Source organism: Archocentrus centrarchus, chromosome 12 (assembly GCF_007364275.1).
Source record: "Archocentrus centrarchus isolate MPI-CPG fArcCen1 chromosome 12, fArcCen1, whole genome shotgun sequence".
NCBI lineage: Eukaryota > Metazoa > Chordata > Actinopteri > Cichliformes > Cichlidae > Archocentrus > Archocentrus centrarchus.
The window spans coordinates 4,437,888-4,456,246 of record NC_044357.1 but is presented as its reverse complement, the minus strand read 5'-3'; the positions used below and the strand labels follow the sequence as shown (position 1 = coordinate 4,456,246).

At 40.1% G+C, this 18,359-nt stretch overlaps 1 protein-coding gene and 1 pseudogene across 1 annotated transcript; one reads left to right on the top strand and one right to left on the bottom strand.

Moving 5' to 3' along the window:
• Positions 1-469: 469 nt before the first annotated feature.
• Positions 470-9,820, bottom strand: LOC115789309 (KN motif and ankyrin repeat domain-containing protein 1-like; annotated as a pseudogene).
• A 5,342-nt stretch (positions 9,821-15,162) lies between these two features.
• fbp1b (fructose-1,6-bisphosphatase 1b) lies at positions 15,163-17,882 on the top strand. Its single transcript, XM_030742714.1, has 8 exons — positions 15,163-15,470; positions 15,908-16,070; positions 16,158-16,250; positions 16,557-16,697; positions 16,826-16,963; positions 17,098-17,217; positions 17,350-17,539; positions 17,650-17,882. Exons 1-7 carry the CDS (start codon positions 15,301-15,303, stop codon positions 17,536-17,538), a joined length of 1,014 nt encoding a protein of 337 aa, XP_030598574.1. The 5' UTR covers positions 15,163-15,300; the 3' UTR covers position 17,539; positions 17,650-17,882.
• The last annotated feature ends 477 nt before the right edge of the window (positions 17,883-18,359 follow it).

Below are 18,359 nucleotides of genomic sequence, written 5' to 3'. Positions count from 1 at the left end.
TTGCTTATAAAAAAAATCAATGCAACTTATCACACTCAACCAAGAGGGGACAGACAGGATGAGCACTGAGGGCAGTACCTGGTGAAGTGGAAGAAACAAGGGGGTGGGAAAGGTGTGTAGTTTCTGTGTAAGAGGAGAAAAGAGAACTGGATGTCAGGATGAATGAAAATTGGTGCCTGCCAGACTGAAAAAGGGAAAGAAACGTCGATGACCAGCTGAAGGTTCAGCTGATATTTTTTTCTTAAATGGTTGAGAACAGCCGTAAGCACTGCTGCCTCACAGCAAAGGTGGTCCAGGCTTTGAATCCAGCAGCTGGCTGGAGCCTTTCTGACATCTCTGTACCTGTGTGGGTTCTCTCCGTGTGTGTGTGTGTGTGTGTGTGTGTGTGTGTGTGTGTGTGTGTGTGTGTATGTGTCACAAAAAACATTACCACAGCTTGCGGTTTTCTGAAGTTTAATTAAACTCAACTCATAAAACGGATCCAGTCAAAGTGTTACACGAATAACCCAGTCTGGCTCTATCTTAATATTACACAGATATTTGACTAGTATTGATCTTGTCATCTGACTCTCAGCTAGACAGTAATAACTGTTCATATTTATTAAACTGTTATATTTTCATCTACAGACCATCAACATCAAACTTCTTCCGTGATTCGTAGTAACAGATGTGCTACAGCTGTATAATGGTTCATGCTTCATATTTTTTTCTGTTGAACTAGTAAAAAGCAGATAAAATTAAATTTTTATAGATTACAAAAATATATACATATATTAAGTTTGCCCAGGTATAAAATGTAACATTTGTTAGCATCAGGAACAAAAGTGTATGTTGATAATTACAAGAAAAAAACATGTACTCATTGCAATTTAACATGATCTACCATCAATTATTAATATGGGACAGTAAACTACTCTGCCATGCAAATATATTCCTGCTGAGTTATAATAAAATACACAATATAGGGTCCATAACTTTAGCATATTTAATGAAGCCATGCAAAACTTTTGCACTTCTCAATTTTTGTTACTTTTTCCAACATTTTTGATTCCTCAAATAGCTCAATATTTCAGCTTATCCCTGTGTACAATCTCAAGTCCAAAAACGTTTGGGAAATAATAAGGATGTAAATAAAAACAGAATGCTATGATTTGCAAATCTTTAAAGAAAATGCTGGAAAAGTACTTAAAAGAAACAGCTGGAGGAACATTTTGCAACTCAAGTTTCTCAGAAGTAAAGATGAAAAAAAAAAAAAAGAAATGTAAAGATGAGCAGAGGTTCACCAATCTGCAAGCAATTTCATACATAAATTATGGAACAATTTCAGAATAATGTTCCTCAATGTAAAATTACAAAGACTAACCCTAAGAATATCTCATCATCTGCACAATCTCTGTATGCAATGGACCAATCACTGTCTGTGAACACAGTTCACTGAGCCAACCACACATGCAGGTTAAAGCTTTCTCGTGCAAAGAAGAAACCACTGTTTTCTCTGGGTCAAAGGTCATTTAAAATGGACTGAGGCAAAGTGGAAAACTGTTTGGTGGTCAGACAAATTGAAATTTGAAATATGGAAAGGAAACATGGATGCTGAACGATATATACAGGTTTTAGAGCAACATAATGCTCCTTTCGGGCATCTTTTTTCAGAGAAGGCCTTGCATATTTCAGCAAGACAATGCTGAAATATACTGCATCTACTATACCAGCAACTATAGCAACAACTATTACAGCATAGCTTCATAAAGAGTTCTAGTGTCCAGCTGGCCTGCCTGTAGTCCAGATCTTTGATCAGCTGAAAACTTTTTGAAAATTGTGATTATACTTGAAGGACCTTTGCATAATTTTGCATGCATTCCTTGAATATATATACATATATGAAGTATATTAAATTTACTTAAGTTATTGTACATAAAAATTCAACTGATTTTGAAGGGGAAACTGTTCAGATCTGGTTCATTTTATATGGAATTGCCAGTATTATACACATGTACGCATACTGCTGGATAATTAAAAAACATTTTTTCAGTTGATGAATTACAATAGATAAACAATCAGTCAAAGAATCAATCACATACTCTTGATAAGATTGAAACTGACAAAGTGACACAAATCAGGCTTTGGGGCATCTCATCATTCAAAGATATGTCTATCACTGGAAGAAGAAAAAGACCTGCCACTGTGACGGCCAACTGCCTGCTGAGAGACACACAAACACAAAAATACATAAAATGCTTGAATACACACACACACACACACACACTGTGTGTTAATGTAAAAGTGGACCCACATACCGATGCATGTCCTTTGGAGAAGTTGGCATGAGCATAAAGAAGCACTGCAATGTCATTGTGTCCCGCCTCTAATGCGATAGACATGGCTGTGCTTTCATCCTGTTTACGCACAAAATACAGCAGAAGAGGTTCAGTTGTTTATCATACATTAACAGACAGACATTAAACATTCTGAACATAATTAGTTACATACAATTTCTATCCCTTTGTGTTTCTCCTGACACATTTAAAGTGTTTTTCTTTAACGAATGGTTACTCTGCTTTTGTAATACAATATCTAAAACAAAGTAAGAACACTTCTACTTCTCAGCTTGAGGCCACCAGGCTCACAGAAGCTGCAAAGCAGAGGCAATGACTCACATACACTGTCAGTCAGGGTGGCATCACACTCCGGCTGTGCCAGCAGTAGTTTAACAATGTCAGCGTGGCCATGCTCGCTTGCACACATCAGCGCCGTGGAACCCTCATCATCTTGGAGATTGACCTCCGCCCCTTGTGCCAGGAGTGCCTGCACCATGTCCATCCTGCCATGGCTCACAGCGAGCATTAGAGCTGTCTGACCAGCCTGGGCAGCAGAAGGCAGGGGTCAAACACAGGAAACAGGGCTAGGAATACTGAGTCACACGCCTCCAAATATAAAGATAGAGTCAGAGGGTGACTTGTGGGGGTAAAAAAAAAGAAAAAAGAAAAAAACAGGACTGTGGGGCTAGTTAAATGTATTTCTTCTTTATTGCTGTAACATTGTAACCAACTGTATTTGCAAGAATATTTTCACCTTTTTAAATATTTCGATGGAAACAAATTGCTTGCACAATATTCTCTGTCTCGTGTTTTGTTCTTCTTTCGGACACAGGAAATGCAATCGAGCATTAATAAATGTGGATCGCAGATTTTAACGTGTGATTCATGCAGCGAATGACTGTCGGCTTACGACTGATCTTTTCGCGTAGGAGTGTGGCTGTTCCTCTGCATCAGCACATCACAGCAGCTGCGCCATCAGTTGCTAAGCCAACAAGCCTCGGATGTAACAATTCCTCAAAGATTCACATCCAGTTGAAATGACAAGTTGCAGATCTCAACTTTGTAGGGAATTCTATCAGGCATGTGTTTGACGGTGACACTCAGTAGTAATATCTGCAGGATTTTGGTATCAATTAAAGATAAAGGAAGTACAGTTTTCATTATATTTGTGCAAGAAGTTCCAATTATCTGCCTACATAAAATAAACTCCAAAAATAATAGAGTAAAACAGTGGGCATCTGTAATTAGAAATTCCCCAAATGTAATCCCCAGCTGTTTTGAAATATACATGCAGATATTGTACATGATATTAACTGTGGGTTCCACAGAGTGCCTCTTGTGTGTTGTCATCCAACATCAACATAGGAGAGTGAACTGAACGATGCAGTAAATTGTTTTGGTAATACCCACATTTGGAGATGAATGACTGTAAAAACACCACGAGAGCCGCAGCAAAAAACAAAAACAAACTAGTTGGTAAAAATCTTTAACTTCAGTGTAATGGCAAATGTCCAAATGAATTCGTGAGGTATCACCACTTTTTAATTTATTGTCTGTTAATGCTCACTACTGGTTTGCTGGCTCTCACTTATTCAAGATCAAGATGACATCACATCCTCACCAGTAACCTACAAACACACCGACCTGACTGGCCTTGGCATTGACGTCTCCTTTTGCGAAGAGCTGCTCAACTACTTTCATGTTTTCTGGATTATCCACAGCAGCAAGCGCTGGGTGTGTAACCTGCCGAATTCTGCTGATTCACGTCGCACACTTCTGCAGTGATGGCGGACAATGGATGTAAGCGGAAAAAACAACAGAGGGGAAAGAAGAATGTATATTATTTTGTCCTGATAACAATTCAAACTCTGTCGAACGATACTAATACCAAGATTTATTTTGAAAGGAAGATCTGTGCAAAATAGGCCTTTGTGTGTAACAAAGATGTTACACAATATTCACAGATTCACAGGAAAAGGTAGGCACTTACAGATGGAGTGATATACACACACAGCTCGCCTTTTAAGCACGAAATCATATATAAGTTTAAGTCATGTTCTTTGCATCAGGAAAACTGCGAATAACAAGAAGGATTCATTTTTTCTTTTTTTTTGTAGATTTTGAATGTCTGTTCACACTGCGACCAGGTCAGACAGATGTAGCTTAAAGTTCTTTTGAAATCTTTAGCAGGGACTTTACAATACCACACCTCCCTCCATATAACACCCATTCTGTGCCTGAATGCTCAGTTTCTGTTGATCAAAGTCTCTGAATACCTCGGTCCTGAATAGTCTTTCTACCTTTCGGTCCCTTTTACACTCATTCGTAGCTGGAAACAAGGTTAAAACATTTTATTATGATTTTCAAAAGGAGATATCTCAAGGACATCATTTCCTATTTCAGAAAAAGGGGTGTTCAAAAATCTAATTTATCACTGTTAAGAAAACCAGGTTTATCAGTACGAACACTTATTTTTCAATAAAGTTTCTTGAAAACAACTTTCACAAGGGAAATATGCCTCTCTGGTATGGTCTGTTAAAAATAAAAGCTTTTCCAATAAAAACCATCTCATTTATTGGCTACTGAGCAATCAGAAAAAAATATTCTATTACCTGTGTTGGTTTAAGAAATCAGGGTTTTATTTTGATCAATATTTTACAGTCCAGTTTTCTATTGGAGCACTTTGTGCCTCACTTTCGCCACCTAGTGGCTATTGTCTGATTTGCTGAGGAATTAAATTTAAAATCACAATTCTTGTGGCATTTTTTTCAGTTGCAGAGGTTCAAATAGCCCTGGCGGCACAATTTGTCTGCAACCTTCTTTAAATGTTACACTGCTAATCCAGACTGCAAAGAAATAAATTGTGTGGTAATAAGTACCTGCATCAAGCAATTTTTTCACAATGCCAAAACTGGAGTGAGAAACGCTGTAGTGTAGAGCTGTGTTTCCGTTGCTGTCAGCCATGTTAACTATGTACTGCAGTACCGAAGGTGAAATGGCCTGAAACGTAGATAAGTAGTCCTCTACAGTGTCAGGAGAAGCTGACTTGTGGCTGGACACAGAGAACCACTCTTGCTGGAGTGTGTGCAGACAGTCCTGCTGCAAGAGACAGAAGGATGTTTTTTTTTTATTTTTTAACACATACTTCTTGTCCTAAATTAGTTTAGAAGAGTAATTATGACCGAATAGGCACAATCTTCCTGTAATTACAGGGATGTGAATGAAAGGAGAGAGACAAACAGCAACATAAAGCAACAATTCTATAAAAGACGTCATAAAGGAAGAGGAATCTGTCCTTATTTCAAATATAAAAAGGGGAGTTGAGAGTTCTTGTTATTCTTTTTAGTGTTTCGGCTTTCACAATGGAAGCTGTCACTAGTTATCTTGCTGATATACTTCTTTTGAATTCCACTTCTCTTTACCCGTTTCGCATTTTACTGTGAAAGCGAGTAGTGTCTTTCACTTAGAAAGAAAATCCCCCATTATTCTCAAGTTCAAACAAATTATATGGCTAAAAATTCTTCTACTGAGAAACTCTTTTCTTATCCAATGGGAAGAATATTTCTTTACAAATGACATACTTTCACACGCCGCGGCCCAGCATCTCTCCACACCCATCCCGACACATGCTAATTAAAACATGCACAGACACACACGCGTGGCACACAGTGGCTCTCACGCTGAATATGGTAAAACAAAACATACCAATTCCCTCTTGGTTAAAGCTGTGTCATCACTCAGGTGCATTTTTAAGGCTTGACAAGCAAAAAACATCCTTTCGTTCATCCTACACCTGAAAATGAAATTCTATAGGTTAACAGATGGGCTCACACAGTAATGAAGACTGTTTTTTTTTTTTTTATTGATGCAGTTTAATTGGCTTCAAACCCTTTTATACCTCTCCCACGTTACCTCTGCTGTGCACATAGTCTCGGAGCTCCTTTTGATCCCTTGTTGTCTTTTTCCTTTCGTGCTTGCACTCCATCATGAGGAGATTCCCTAAATGTTCTTTTCATTTTTCTTTCTACATCATCATGCTTGTAATTTGACACTGGGTCCAGTCTGGGGACAATTAAACAAGAGCTTAATATCTATTAATATATCACATCCATGATTTCAGCATTAAGACACCTACCCTGCAGTCACCTCCATAAACTTCATGCTCTGCCTGTTGCTGCTACAGCACTGGTCACCATTCTGTTTCTTTACTACAGTCCTCGGCTTACCAGCAATAGGTGACCTGTCTAGAAACAATGACAAAGCACTTGCCTCTTGATCTTAACAAAAAACACACACTTAAGAGTATATTATATTATATGCACCATGTATAGCAAAACAGTTGCAAACCTAACTAGGTCAGTATGAGAGGATATACACACAGGATGCATTATACATTCTTACACATTCAAAAGCCTCGGTGGAAAAGAGAAAGCATTCTTTTACACCAGTTCCTCCCACAAAGCAGTTCAATTTTAGATCTTAAGCCACAAAGTGCTATGTGGCACACAATGTCTTCCAAAACCAGATATCATTCCACACATCGCAGAAAGTTAACTTGCCAAGCTGAAGGCAGCCACTTCCCCCTGAACCTAGTTCAAGTTTAAAATTGGGCGTCGGGAGTGGCTTCAAAATAAAATATTTTTAAACTAAAGCATTTTTAAACTGTTTTCACTGAGACAGCATTCTCACCAGCTGAGTATTTGCTGAATACCTCATGAAACTGCTGCTGTTTGGATTTATAATAAAACATAGAGAAGAAAGATTACCTCGCGGAGCAGAGGACGTCTGCCGTTCTATCATTTTAATCATTCGTTTCACCTCTGAATCATTACCGCTCTGTTGACAAAGTCCTGCATTTGCTTTGTCACACTTTGAGGAGACAAGTGAAAGCTGAGCTTGGGACTGAGAGTCTCTGTTTGCTGCAGGAAAATAAGATAATAGTAGAGAGAACAGTGCAAACATGACATTGCTGATTTGAAGTAACTGTTAATTGCATTGCCTTTTATTTATGTAGATTCCCTTTTTTGATCTGTGCAAAAATTAAGTAAAAATCTGGAGCTACGCTTTGACGTGCGGATTCCTCGTGCTACATACACGACAGCAATAATGAAAGTGTTTCAGCATGCAAGCAATGTTGTGCACATTGCTTTCAAACTATTTAAACCCATTCAGAATTTATGGTAATTAATTACCAGGAAATTTGCCGCTGTATCAGCAAAATGATGGGAAAACTCTGGCTAATGAACTTGGATGTAAAGGGTATTTACACTTTTAAAACATCAGCTTTGCAAATGTTTTATGAAGAAGCCATGTTTGTGGTCTGCAGTGTTACCTCCTGGTGGAGAATGAAATATATGGGTGTCTGTCCTGCCTTGTGCCACAGCTTTTTGATTGCAGGAGCTGGTATTTCCTTGGCTGCTGTAATGGTCAGTGCAGTCCTCTGTGAGCAAGTCCCCATGCTCCATGCTGAGAAGCCTGTGCAACTTCTCTATGTAATGGTTCAGCTCGTGGTCCCACTGTAACTGTGCAGATTTCTGGAAATTCTGTCCAGGTGTACTGGAGGAAACTGAAAAATCCCGTATCCTCCCTTCCCCTACGCCGATACTCTTTGTCTTGACAGGGTCGGGTAGATGGGACGGTCCGGACGCCATATTTCGAGTTTTCAGTCCAACCAGGAAATTCTCATTAATATCTGTGAATCCAACACCAGTGTCCCGCGTTACCCTGATGACTGTCTCTGGTGTTTGCTTTGAAATACTTTCTACTACATTTGCAGTACCCACACCAATCGTGCGGGTCTCTGTGACACATCTGATGTCTCTGACCCTGTTGCCTACAGACACTGTCCGAGTGGATGTGTGGGTGGTGTTGGTGTGCTTGTCTTGGGTGCTGAGGAGTGTATTCGTGCTGGAGTCAGTGCTGAAGGCATGTCTGGTGTTGGTAAAGCGAGACACTGAACTGGAAACGGTGTTGGTACGCTGTGATGCCGTCTGGGGTGATACCATGATTCCAAGTTCAACTCCTCTGACTCGATCCATGGAGACTACTTCCTTTGCCTCACAAATGATCACATCAACAGAACAATCCCCGCATGCCACTGAACAATACTCTTTCTTAGGCCTCAGATTCGCCACCGGCACCTCCGTGTTGCTTTCTGCATTACATACCTTTATCTCTGTCCCAACTCCTTGTGTGTTTGTATAAACCTGCATTCCCACAGCCTTTTCACTGGTCTCCACTCTCTCCCTGATCTCCCAGAGGCTCATAGGTACATCTAGTCCTGTGCAGGCATTCCTCATTGTAGGCTCACAAGATACTCCCACAGTCTTTACCTCCCTTTCCTCTCCTGTGCTGGCATCTCTGAGCTCTGTGTGATTACCCACTCCCTGGCTTTTGGTGTGAGGTCTTGCATCTGTACCCATGCACGCAGTGGATGGCCTAGCAAAGCAGGCCTTGTCAACTCGGTTCCTAGCTCCTGCAGCCTGCAGCTCCAGTTTCAGACGAATCAACTCTGTCTGAAGAGCCGATTCTTTCAACTCTGCTTCTAATTGACAAATTCTCTCCTTCAGGGCACCGTTTATTAATTCTTGGGCATCAAGCTCTGCCTCCTGCTCTGTGTAAATTCCCAGACTGAGTTCAGACACTTCTGTTGCAATGGATCTTGTCTCTACCTGATCAGTGTACGTATATTTGTTTTCTTTTGACGACTTAGTCAAGATGATATTTAGATCTTTGTCAGTTCCCACAGCGACTGACTTGAAAACTTTGTCATGCAGAGGGTCACCTTTTCCATGTAATGCTCCCGGCTGTCCTCCTTTGATGGCCCGCTCCAATGCCTGCATCTCTTTGGTCAGTTGACTGACCTCCCTCAGATCTGTGCAGCTACATTTCAATTCAAGTTCTTCTTCAGTATTTCTCTCCTTCTCAATTTCAGACCCTTCTATGGTATATGAGCTGTTGCAGGTTGCATCACTCATGCTCTCTTCCTCATTCTGGTCCTTGAGCTGAGAGATCAGTTGTCTCTTTTCCTCCTGAAGGACTGAGATTTTTACTTGGAGGATTGGGATGATTTTTACTTGCTCCTCCAGCTCTTTCAGTCTTTGCAGAGCAACCACCATTTGGTCACGGACATGCTGCAGGTGCATGGAGCCAAGACTGGTAACTGGAGTTGTTCTACCTGAGCTCTGTGGGCTCAATCTCAGGCAGCCTGTGCTGCCTCTACTGCCCAGGGATGAGCCGAGGTGGACCTCAGCTCCAGCGCCAGCGGGCTGGTTTCCATTGTTGTTTTGATTATATGCACCCAGGCCAGTGAAGGGTGAAAGTGTCCCAGGGGAGCTCACACCTCCAAAGCTGGCCAGTCGTCGTCGGGGATAGGGCTGGGGTGGAGATTGGCTCTTCGCCTCCTGATTCAAGGGTTTGTGAGCCTCCACAAAGGCCCTCTCCATCACAGAGCTTTGACTTTGTAAGAGAGATCGTGCAGCTGGCTGAGGCTTTGACTCAGAGGTTGTCAGACTTTCATTTCTTTTATTGCTATCCAACAAGGAACCGTGTGGTGGAGGAAGAGGTGGTCTACCTCTAGCTGCAGGGGACATGCCCAGTAGTTTTGAATCATCACCGCTAATTGATGACAAGGACTCTGCAGAATACCACTGGCTGGATGAAATGCCACTTGGTGTTTTTTCCGCATTATTAACGACCACTCTGGGCCTCCTCTTTAGGCTTAGTCGCTTAATGGTGGCGGTGTTTTGGAAACTGTCCACACACTGGATGCAGTCCACTTCTGACTGATAGCTGTAATCGATCTCAAGGTAGTTAGGGACACAGTCTTCAGTGCTTTGGCCTGTTAGACACACAGTTGGACAGCTGTACTTTATTCTTCTTGTAGAGCAAGAGCATTCAGAAAATTAAAGTTAATAAGAAAAAAGAAAAAAAAAAAGAAAAAGAAAAAAACTATACCAAACATTATGCAGAAAGGTGGAAAATCTAAAACACAATTAAATGTAAATTTGAGTTTAAAATTAACAAAAAAAACCTGACATTTACCTAGAATGTTTTTTCTTATTACAACTATACAGTATAATCCCCAAGGCTTTATCTTGCTTTAAGTTATATACTTTGAGTTCCTTTTTCTTTCCTTACCTTAGTATAAGTTCATCACTGAGCATTTCTCTGAGTCTCAAGCCTTCCTCCACCTCAAAATGTTTCTGACTCTAATCTCTCTGAGCCTGTCCCACAAGAGGAGGAGGGAGAGAGGAGTGTCTACCAGTTGTGCAGACACTTCTTTTTTCAGTAGTCACTCCTCTCCCAATGGTATGTCTCTCTACATAGACTGAGCTCACTCTATAATTACTCTGCAACTCTCCCTCTAAATGCCCAACCAGTCTCTTGGCAGGACTTCTCAACCACAAACATATTCCAAGTATTTTAGCCACTGGATAAAAAAAGCCAAGAAAACACCTAAAACACAATTGTAACTTATTCTAACTATATTTTAATAGTAAATGTTAAACACATTAAGCTGAAGGTGCAATAAATTCCATTACATAACCCACATTTTGTGCATCACATCCAGAAGCATGCACAAGCGACACATTTTTGTAAATCACAGCATTTATCCGTTATAGTTACCTGACACATTTCTCAGGATGCAATAGCCTTGAGCCATGAATATATTTCAGAAAGTATCAATAATGAAGTGATTCAGTACAAACTTTGAATCCGTCTGCAAACAAAAGGAAAACACATCAAATTAACTTCGATTTGCATCTCAATTGTTGGCTTTTTCCACGCGAGGTCTTGCTGCCTCTTTTCATATGAGCTCGTTCGCTCTCCCGTCCCAGGTCTGCCGGTCGATAACGGCTAACATTACAATGCTTGCATAAAGGAAATGCAATACCGGGCCACGACACATTACAGTTATTTCTGCACAACTACAGAAGGGTGAGGCTTAGCCTCAACACACTGTCACTGAAATGCTATCCCCTATCACATTCTCACTGATAAGCACCTTTCTGTTCTCAGCATGCTGGTGTTTTAAGGAGGCTTCCTCTCTTGTTCTGTCAAATCGATCAGCCATATTAGACAAGGTGACCATTTATTTAGTTTTTGTCCTAGTAAGGTGGTTGCATTTTTCTACATTTTTCAACACTTTGTTGCCCCAGAGAGTGAAAACTAATCTGCAGAACAGCAGATGTGTAAGTAAAACACACCAAAAAACACAGACAAGCTGCTATTTGCATACTACTGAGACATAAGACATAAACAATTTGGAAAATACTGTTTATTTTACGGAACCAATCAAAATGGTTACTATGGCATTACTATGAAAAAGGGCTGGATGTGAGGTTGACTAATCACCTCCTGATTCAAGGGTCTATATAAGAGCCTCTTCCATCACAGGGCTTTATCTTTGCAGCTGGCTGAGGCTTTGACTTTTTAAGGATCCGAGGCTGCTGGACTTTCAAGTCTTTTACTGGAGGAAGAGAACGTCCACCTCCAGCTGTAGAATGAAGGGATCTGATAATTAATATGTCTTACTATTCCCCTTCCAAAATTCGTTTCAGATCATTAAACAAAGTTTAATATTAGACAACAATAACCTGAGTAAATATAAAGTGAAGTTTTAAAATGATGATTTCATTCATTGAGAGAAAAAAACTATCCAGACCTACCTGGCCCTGTGTGAAAAAGTAATTGCCCTTAAACCTAATAACTGGTTGTGCCACCCTCGGCAGCAAGAACTGCAATCAAGTGTTTGTGATAACTGGAAAAGCGTCTTTCACACCGCTGTGGAGGAATATTGGCCCATTTTTCTTTCCAGAATTGTTTTAATTCAGCAACACTGGAGGGTTTTTGAGCATATTTCAGATCATTGTCCTGCTGCATAACCCAAGTGCTCTTGGGCTTCAGGGCACGAACTGATGCTGTCCCGTAGAGAGCAGAATTCATGGTTTCATCAATTACAGCAAGTCGTCCTGGAGCAGCACAGCAGCCTCAGACCATCACACTATCACCACAGTTTTTGACTGTTGGTCTGTTGTGCTTTTTATGAAACGCTGTTAGTTTAACACCAGATGTAACGGGACTCAAACCTTCCAAAAATCCAAATAATTCTGTCTCGTCAGTCCACAGTTTTCACATTTTCCTAAGAGGTTTGGAGATCATGTGGCCTGTAGGTCTTTAGATGTTGTTCTGGGTTCTTTTGTGACCTCCTGGATGAGCCGTCGATGCGCTCTTGGAGGACGGCCACTCCTGGGAAGGTTCACCACTGTTCCAAGTTTTTTTCGCATTTGCATTTTGTATTTACTCAGGTTATCTTTGTCTAACATTGAAATCTGTTTGATGATCTGAAACATTAAAGTGTGACCAATATGCAAAAACGAAAAGAAAAGACATCATCAAAATACATGTTTTTCACAGCACTAATATATATATATATATATATATATATATATATATATATATATATATATATATATATATATCCTGATCAGAGATACCCTATTTAGGTAAACCTGGTCGCAGTCCAAAATCTCACTAACAGATGTGGTCAAGAAATTATGAATAACAGGTACTAGTGAAAACTCTCAATTGTTAAAATCATCATCATCATTGTAATTTCAGAATATTGTGAATTGCCAGATAATTGCAGTGCCCCCCCCCCAGCGACCGCTCAAACTCAGTTACACTTTACAAAACTGGCTCGTCTGTCGTGATTAAAGGCGAGATAAGAGGAAACGTGGACAAAAATATGCACTGACTGCCCTCCATAACAGTGGTTAGAAGGAATGGTGCGCCAGCCTGCCACCTTGTGGTCATACGTAGAAAATATGCTGCAAGATAAAGTTAAACCATAACACGATGCTGGTACATATCTCTTACTTTTACTAAAAACTGAAGGTTTTTAAGGTGGTCTTATAAAATGGTAGCTTATGTTTGCTTAACATGAGAAGAAGTAACTCACCTGTGCAGCAGGTGGACATATACAACATGTTCGTGTGATGTAGACGTTGAATATTGAGACAAAAGCTTACCTTATAGTTGGAAAATGTTTTTAAAAGTATATTTTAGACGCTAATTAGACCGCTTGTTCATTTTTACCTCCTTTCTCATTCATTTTTTAATGTTAAACGCCACTCAAAAAGAACTAACCTGTGCATGCGTAAGACGCAAACCACGCATGCGCATAGTGCTATCAACGTGCACAACAGGTGCTCCCGGGAGTCAGTTATTAAAATATTGATGAGGTCCTTTCTTCTATTGACTCGATTACACAGCATAAACACCACATAATGTCTGTCTCAGCATCTGGTTTCAGAGGTGGTAATTACCAAAATAATTAACTTAAATTATTATTTTTTCTCCAGTGGCATAACTGGGAGGAAAAAGCTGAAACGTTATTTTTATGAAGTTTGCATAGGTTTAACTATAGGCTTCTACTCTATAGCTGTTATAAAGAAGCCTATCGCTCTTCCATCCTGCAGGTTGGTACTGTTTTCAGTGCTGTTTTATAGTTTAAGGGTCAAAGAAAGTGGTTTTACTTTCCAGAACTCTGCAAAACTCACAATGATTCAGCGCACAGGACAGTTTTCTACAGAGTATAATACTCTTGTGAAATGCATCTTTTACCAAACTCATGATTAATACTTTGAAGCTTCACAGCGACATCGTGTGGACAGAGTGCAGAAATACATCCTGGTCTAAAAGTTGTTCCAGCAGAGTTTTAGTGGCATTTCCACGTGAAAAAGCCTTCATATTAGTTAGACTAATATTTGCAGACAAATAGCCGGTATGTTTTAAAAGTTTCATTCATTAGAGTCTGTCTGTGGAGTTTTATCAGTAAAATCTGTTGCACAGTTTTCTTACATGCCAGATTTTTAAAAAATCTCTTTGCAAACAGAGTTTTTTTTAATTCAAAAAAAATCATTAACTTGCTTACGTAATATGCTTACGTTTAGCATGCTACCATCCATCACATATTACATCACAGTGGAGGTTTTATCAAACCTGGTATCTTTTAGGTTCAAAGATTTTTCTTCAGCTTTGGGTTGTGAAACTGCTCTGTAACTCATTTTGTGTAAGTTTAACCCAAGTAGCCCGAAGTGTGCGAACTTTAATCTTTTTTCTTTACATTTTCACAGAGACTGCCATAAGCTTATTATCTAAATGTAGAGACACACTGACACAGACAGAAAGCTCTGCCACTTCATCTCAATGTTACTGTTGATTTTCTTGCACATGGTTGTATTAGTACATGTAAAAGTAAAGGCAATACATAAAAGGAGGTGCCTGCTTGGGACAATGAGTCCTACCATTTGAACTTTACACTTTGGGATCACGCAGGGAAAACATGTTTACACGCTTGAAAGTGCTGAGTTAGTTTTTATCCAGTGAAAGGTGTTCATCATTTCTTTCTATTGTCCAAGTGTTGTATTTGTGACTGCGTGTTTTACACTAAAGTCTCTTAGTTCTCATAAACTGACAGGTGTAAAACTATACATGATTAAGAGAACATCTGCAAATACTGCAAGGGAAAATGAACTGAGCTTGGTGTTGAAAAGTTGTGTTATTTCTGTTAAAAGATTTGGAGCAATTATGTACTTCAGTGCATTAAATGCAATGAAACCGAATCCAGCTGTGCTGAGACTCAATGCTCCTGTTTACTGTTCAGTAGTTCAGAAGGGAAAAAATTGTGATCAGAGATTAAATCATTGGGCCACGGCTGATTTAATTAGGTCATTGTTACTTTAAAACAAAAATGTCCACTATCTTTGAACTTTGCTCTTTAAACCCACAGACCCATAAGTGATCAAACCAGCTCCACAGTGTAAGAAAGGACACTTGTGATTGGTTAGAAGACTTGCACACCCCTGTCCCTTCCCCTATCTTCATTCTACAGTCCACCTTTTTAACTTTGGTGAAACACTTACCTAGTTAACTCAGGGCATTAGGTCTCAGTCCCGGTTCCACACCTGACAGCAGGATGTCTGACAGAGGAGCTTTTGATACCAATGTGCAGACCCTCACCAGGTTTGTTCTGGAGGATGGCAGGAGGGCCCAGGGAACAGGCGAGCTGACGAACCTCATCAACTCCATCTGCACAGCTGTCAAAGCCATTTCCAGTGCTGTCAGGAAGGCTGGGATTGCTAACCTGTGAGTATTTGTTCTTTTTTTTTTAATTCAGTGTCTGAATGGTAGCAAAAACCTGCATGTGTCTAAACATTTGGCACACTGCAACCGATGTGATTTCATTAGCACTGCAGCATTTTTGGCTGTTGTAAAATGGTTATAAGTACAGTTTAATTAACTGATTGTTGATATTTGGGTTTAGTATGAGTTGAAGCACATGCAATGCAACATGCAACCCAGTAAGCAGCTTCAACTCAGCCCCTGGCCAAAGGTAAATCTTGCACACTGTGCACAATCCCCCCCCCCCCCCCCCCCCCCCCCCCCCCCCCCCAGTGCAGAGGACAAGCAGATAATAGCTTATGTTAGACATTTCTCACTTTATCATTATAATATTTCTTTTTATTAAGTTTTAAAATTGCCTCAGAATGAATTAGCTCTGCTCCTTTCTCATATCTGGGAAGATATGGCATTGCTGGGAGCACCAATGTGACAGGGGACCAGGTGAAGAAGCTGGATGTCCTGTCCAATGACCTGGTCATCAACATGATCAAGTCCTCCTTTACCTCCTGTGTGCTGGTTTCAGAAGAAGATGAGAAAGCCATCATCGTGGAACCAGACACAAGAGTAAATATGTATATATGTGTGTGTATATGTCTGAATAGGTGCAATATACTTTGGGATATTGATAAAATTCTTTTTCTTACCTGACAGGGAAAATACATTGTTTGCTTTGATCCTCTTGATGGTTCCTCCAACATCGACTGTCTCGTCTCTATAGGAACAATCTTTGCCATCTACAAAAAGGTCAGTGATTCGAGTAATGTGTGCAGAATCCAAGCACATCAGCCTGTTGCTCAAAGCTGCAGAGTGGTGCGCTGCTCAGACCAGAGTGAACTAACAACAATTAGAATGACATTTAACTTTGTAGAGAAATAACTGGTCACCAGATAATTAAATGTACTCAATATGCTGACCTACCTTGAACATAACGGTCAATTCAATACCAGGTAGATCAACAAGGATTGCTGTCCCAGGTTATGTCCTAACAATACTTCCATATCCCATTGGTTCCAAGAATGCCCTTCCAGTTTGTGATATTTTCCCTCATAGACCACAGATGGGGAACCATCTGAGCAGGATGCTCTGCAGCCTGGAAGAAACATTGTAGCAGCTGGTTATGCCCTGTATGGCAGCGCCACAATGATGGTGCTCTCCACTGGTCAGGGAGTCAACTGCTTCATGCTCGACCCTGTAAGTTTTTGATGCAATAGATGTAATTGAAATTGTAATCTCACTATATATATGTTTTATTTATTAGTGAATTTTTATTGCTAATATCATCAATATATATTTTCTGTATCTTTTTTTTTTTTTTTCAGGCAATCGGTGAGTTCATCTTGGTAGACAAAGATGTGAAGATTAAGAAAAAGGGAAAAATCTACAGTCTGAATGAAGGATATGCACAGCACTTTTATCCAGATGTGACAGAGTACCTACAAAAGAAGAAGTATCCAGAGGTAAAGTCAACAAAATAAATGAGAATCCTAATATGGAATTGGCCATCATAAAGGCCAGGGTAAAAATCGAATACAGCACTGAGGAGTTTTATGAAGTTAATAGAAGTATAAATTCTACCTTTATTTGTTTTTAGGACGGCTCTGCTCCATATGGCAGTCGATATATCGGATCAATGGTGGCAGATGTTCATCGTACTTTGGTGTATGGAGGAATCTTTTTATATCCCGCTAATGTCAAGAGTCCTAAGGGCAAGGTGAGGAGCTTCTGCAAATGGTCATTAAAAAAAAAAAAAAAAAAAGAGATTTTCAGATAATCTGTGTAAAGTTGCTGTAAAATCCACACATCTCATATTTTTATCACGTCACTCCTGTTTCCTGCATTTCAGCTGAGGCTGCTTTATGAATGCAACCCCATGGCCTTCATCGTGGAGCAGGCAGGAGGCATGGCCACTACTGGAGCCATAAATGTTTTGGACATCCAGCCCACAAGCATCCACCAGAGAGTCCCTGTGGTCCTGGGATCCCCTGATGATGTGCAAGAGTACACTGCCATCTACAAAAAGCATAACAAATGAGGTACTCATGATTTGCTGTCATGTGTACTCATGACAGAATAAATAAGGAAGTTCCCTAGGACAATAAATGGATGTTTTTTTAATTTTTTTCAATGTCCCCAAATTTGACAGGTCAAATGTGGCGGTGAGCAGCCTAAATCAGGAATGACAACCCAATCCGGAGGCTCAGTCAGCATATTCACTGCGTATCTCTCATTCGCTCTGATGCACTGATGAAGAAACCAGCAGCTTCAATGGATTTATTAACTCTGCCTTGCTCTGTGCCGATTCCGTGTTGTTGAAGGGTGTTATTTGTGGAGCGTTACCCTGTATTTTTTAAATAAAGGCAATCCAGTATGTGTGTATGGGCTGTTAGTATGTCCCCATGCAAAGAAGATTTTTCCTATAGCGAAAAAGTCACATTTCAGATCTCAAAGAACTGCAGAATCCCTCACACTGTCAGCCTCATGCATAATAACTTTATTGCTTTATTGAACAAGCCCAAAAGAATATTTTGGAATTGACATTTACACATATTTACATGTGAAAGAAATCCAGTAGGTCAAGAGTTTTGCTTAAAAACCTGTTCATTGATGGTAGCATGGGCAGAGTCTGCTCTTTCAAGCTCTCCACCCAAGGTTGAGCAACCATGCTAAGAATGCAAGCAGTCTGCTTCTTTATGGGCTCTGATTTTTCATGAATTTGAGCAGCTTGTGTAATTTTTATGCAAAAACAATACTTTCCTTTCATACTGCTGCTAGAAAAAGCTGAGCAATCGACCCATTTTTTAGTTCCAGCTAATGGCAGATTGAAGTCCACATTTTCCAGGACAAGAAAAATGA

Excerpts from the sequence above, each read along its gene's own strand:
- fbp1b (XM_030742714.1), top strand. The coding sequence starts at position 15,301 with ATGTCTGACAGAGGAGCTTTTGATACCAATGTGCAGACCCTCACCAGG. Across the intron at positions 16,251-16,556 it reads TCTTTGCCATCTACAAAAAG|ACCACAGATGGGGAACCATC; the intron begins GTCAGTGATTCG and ends TTTCCCTCATAG. Across the intron at positions 16,964-17,097 it reads AAAAGAAGAAGTATCCAGAG|GACGGCTCTGCTCCATATGG; the intron begins GTAAAGTCAACA and ends ATTTGTTTTTAG.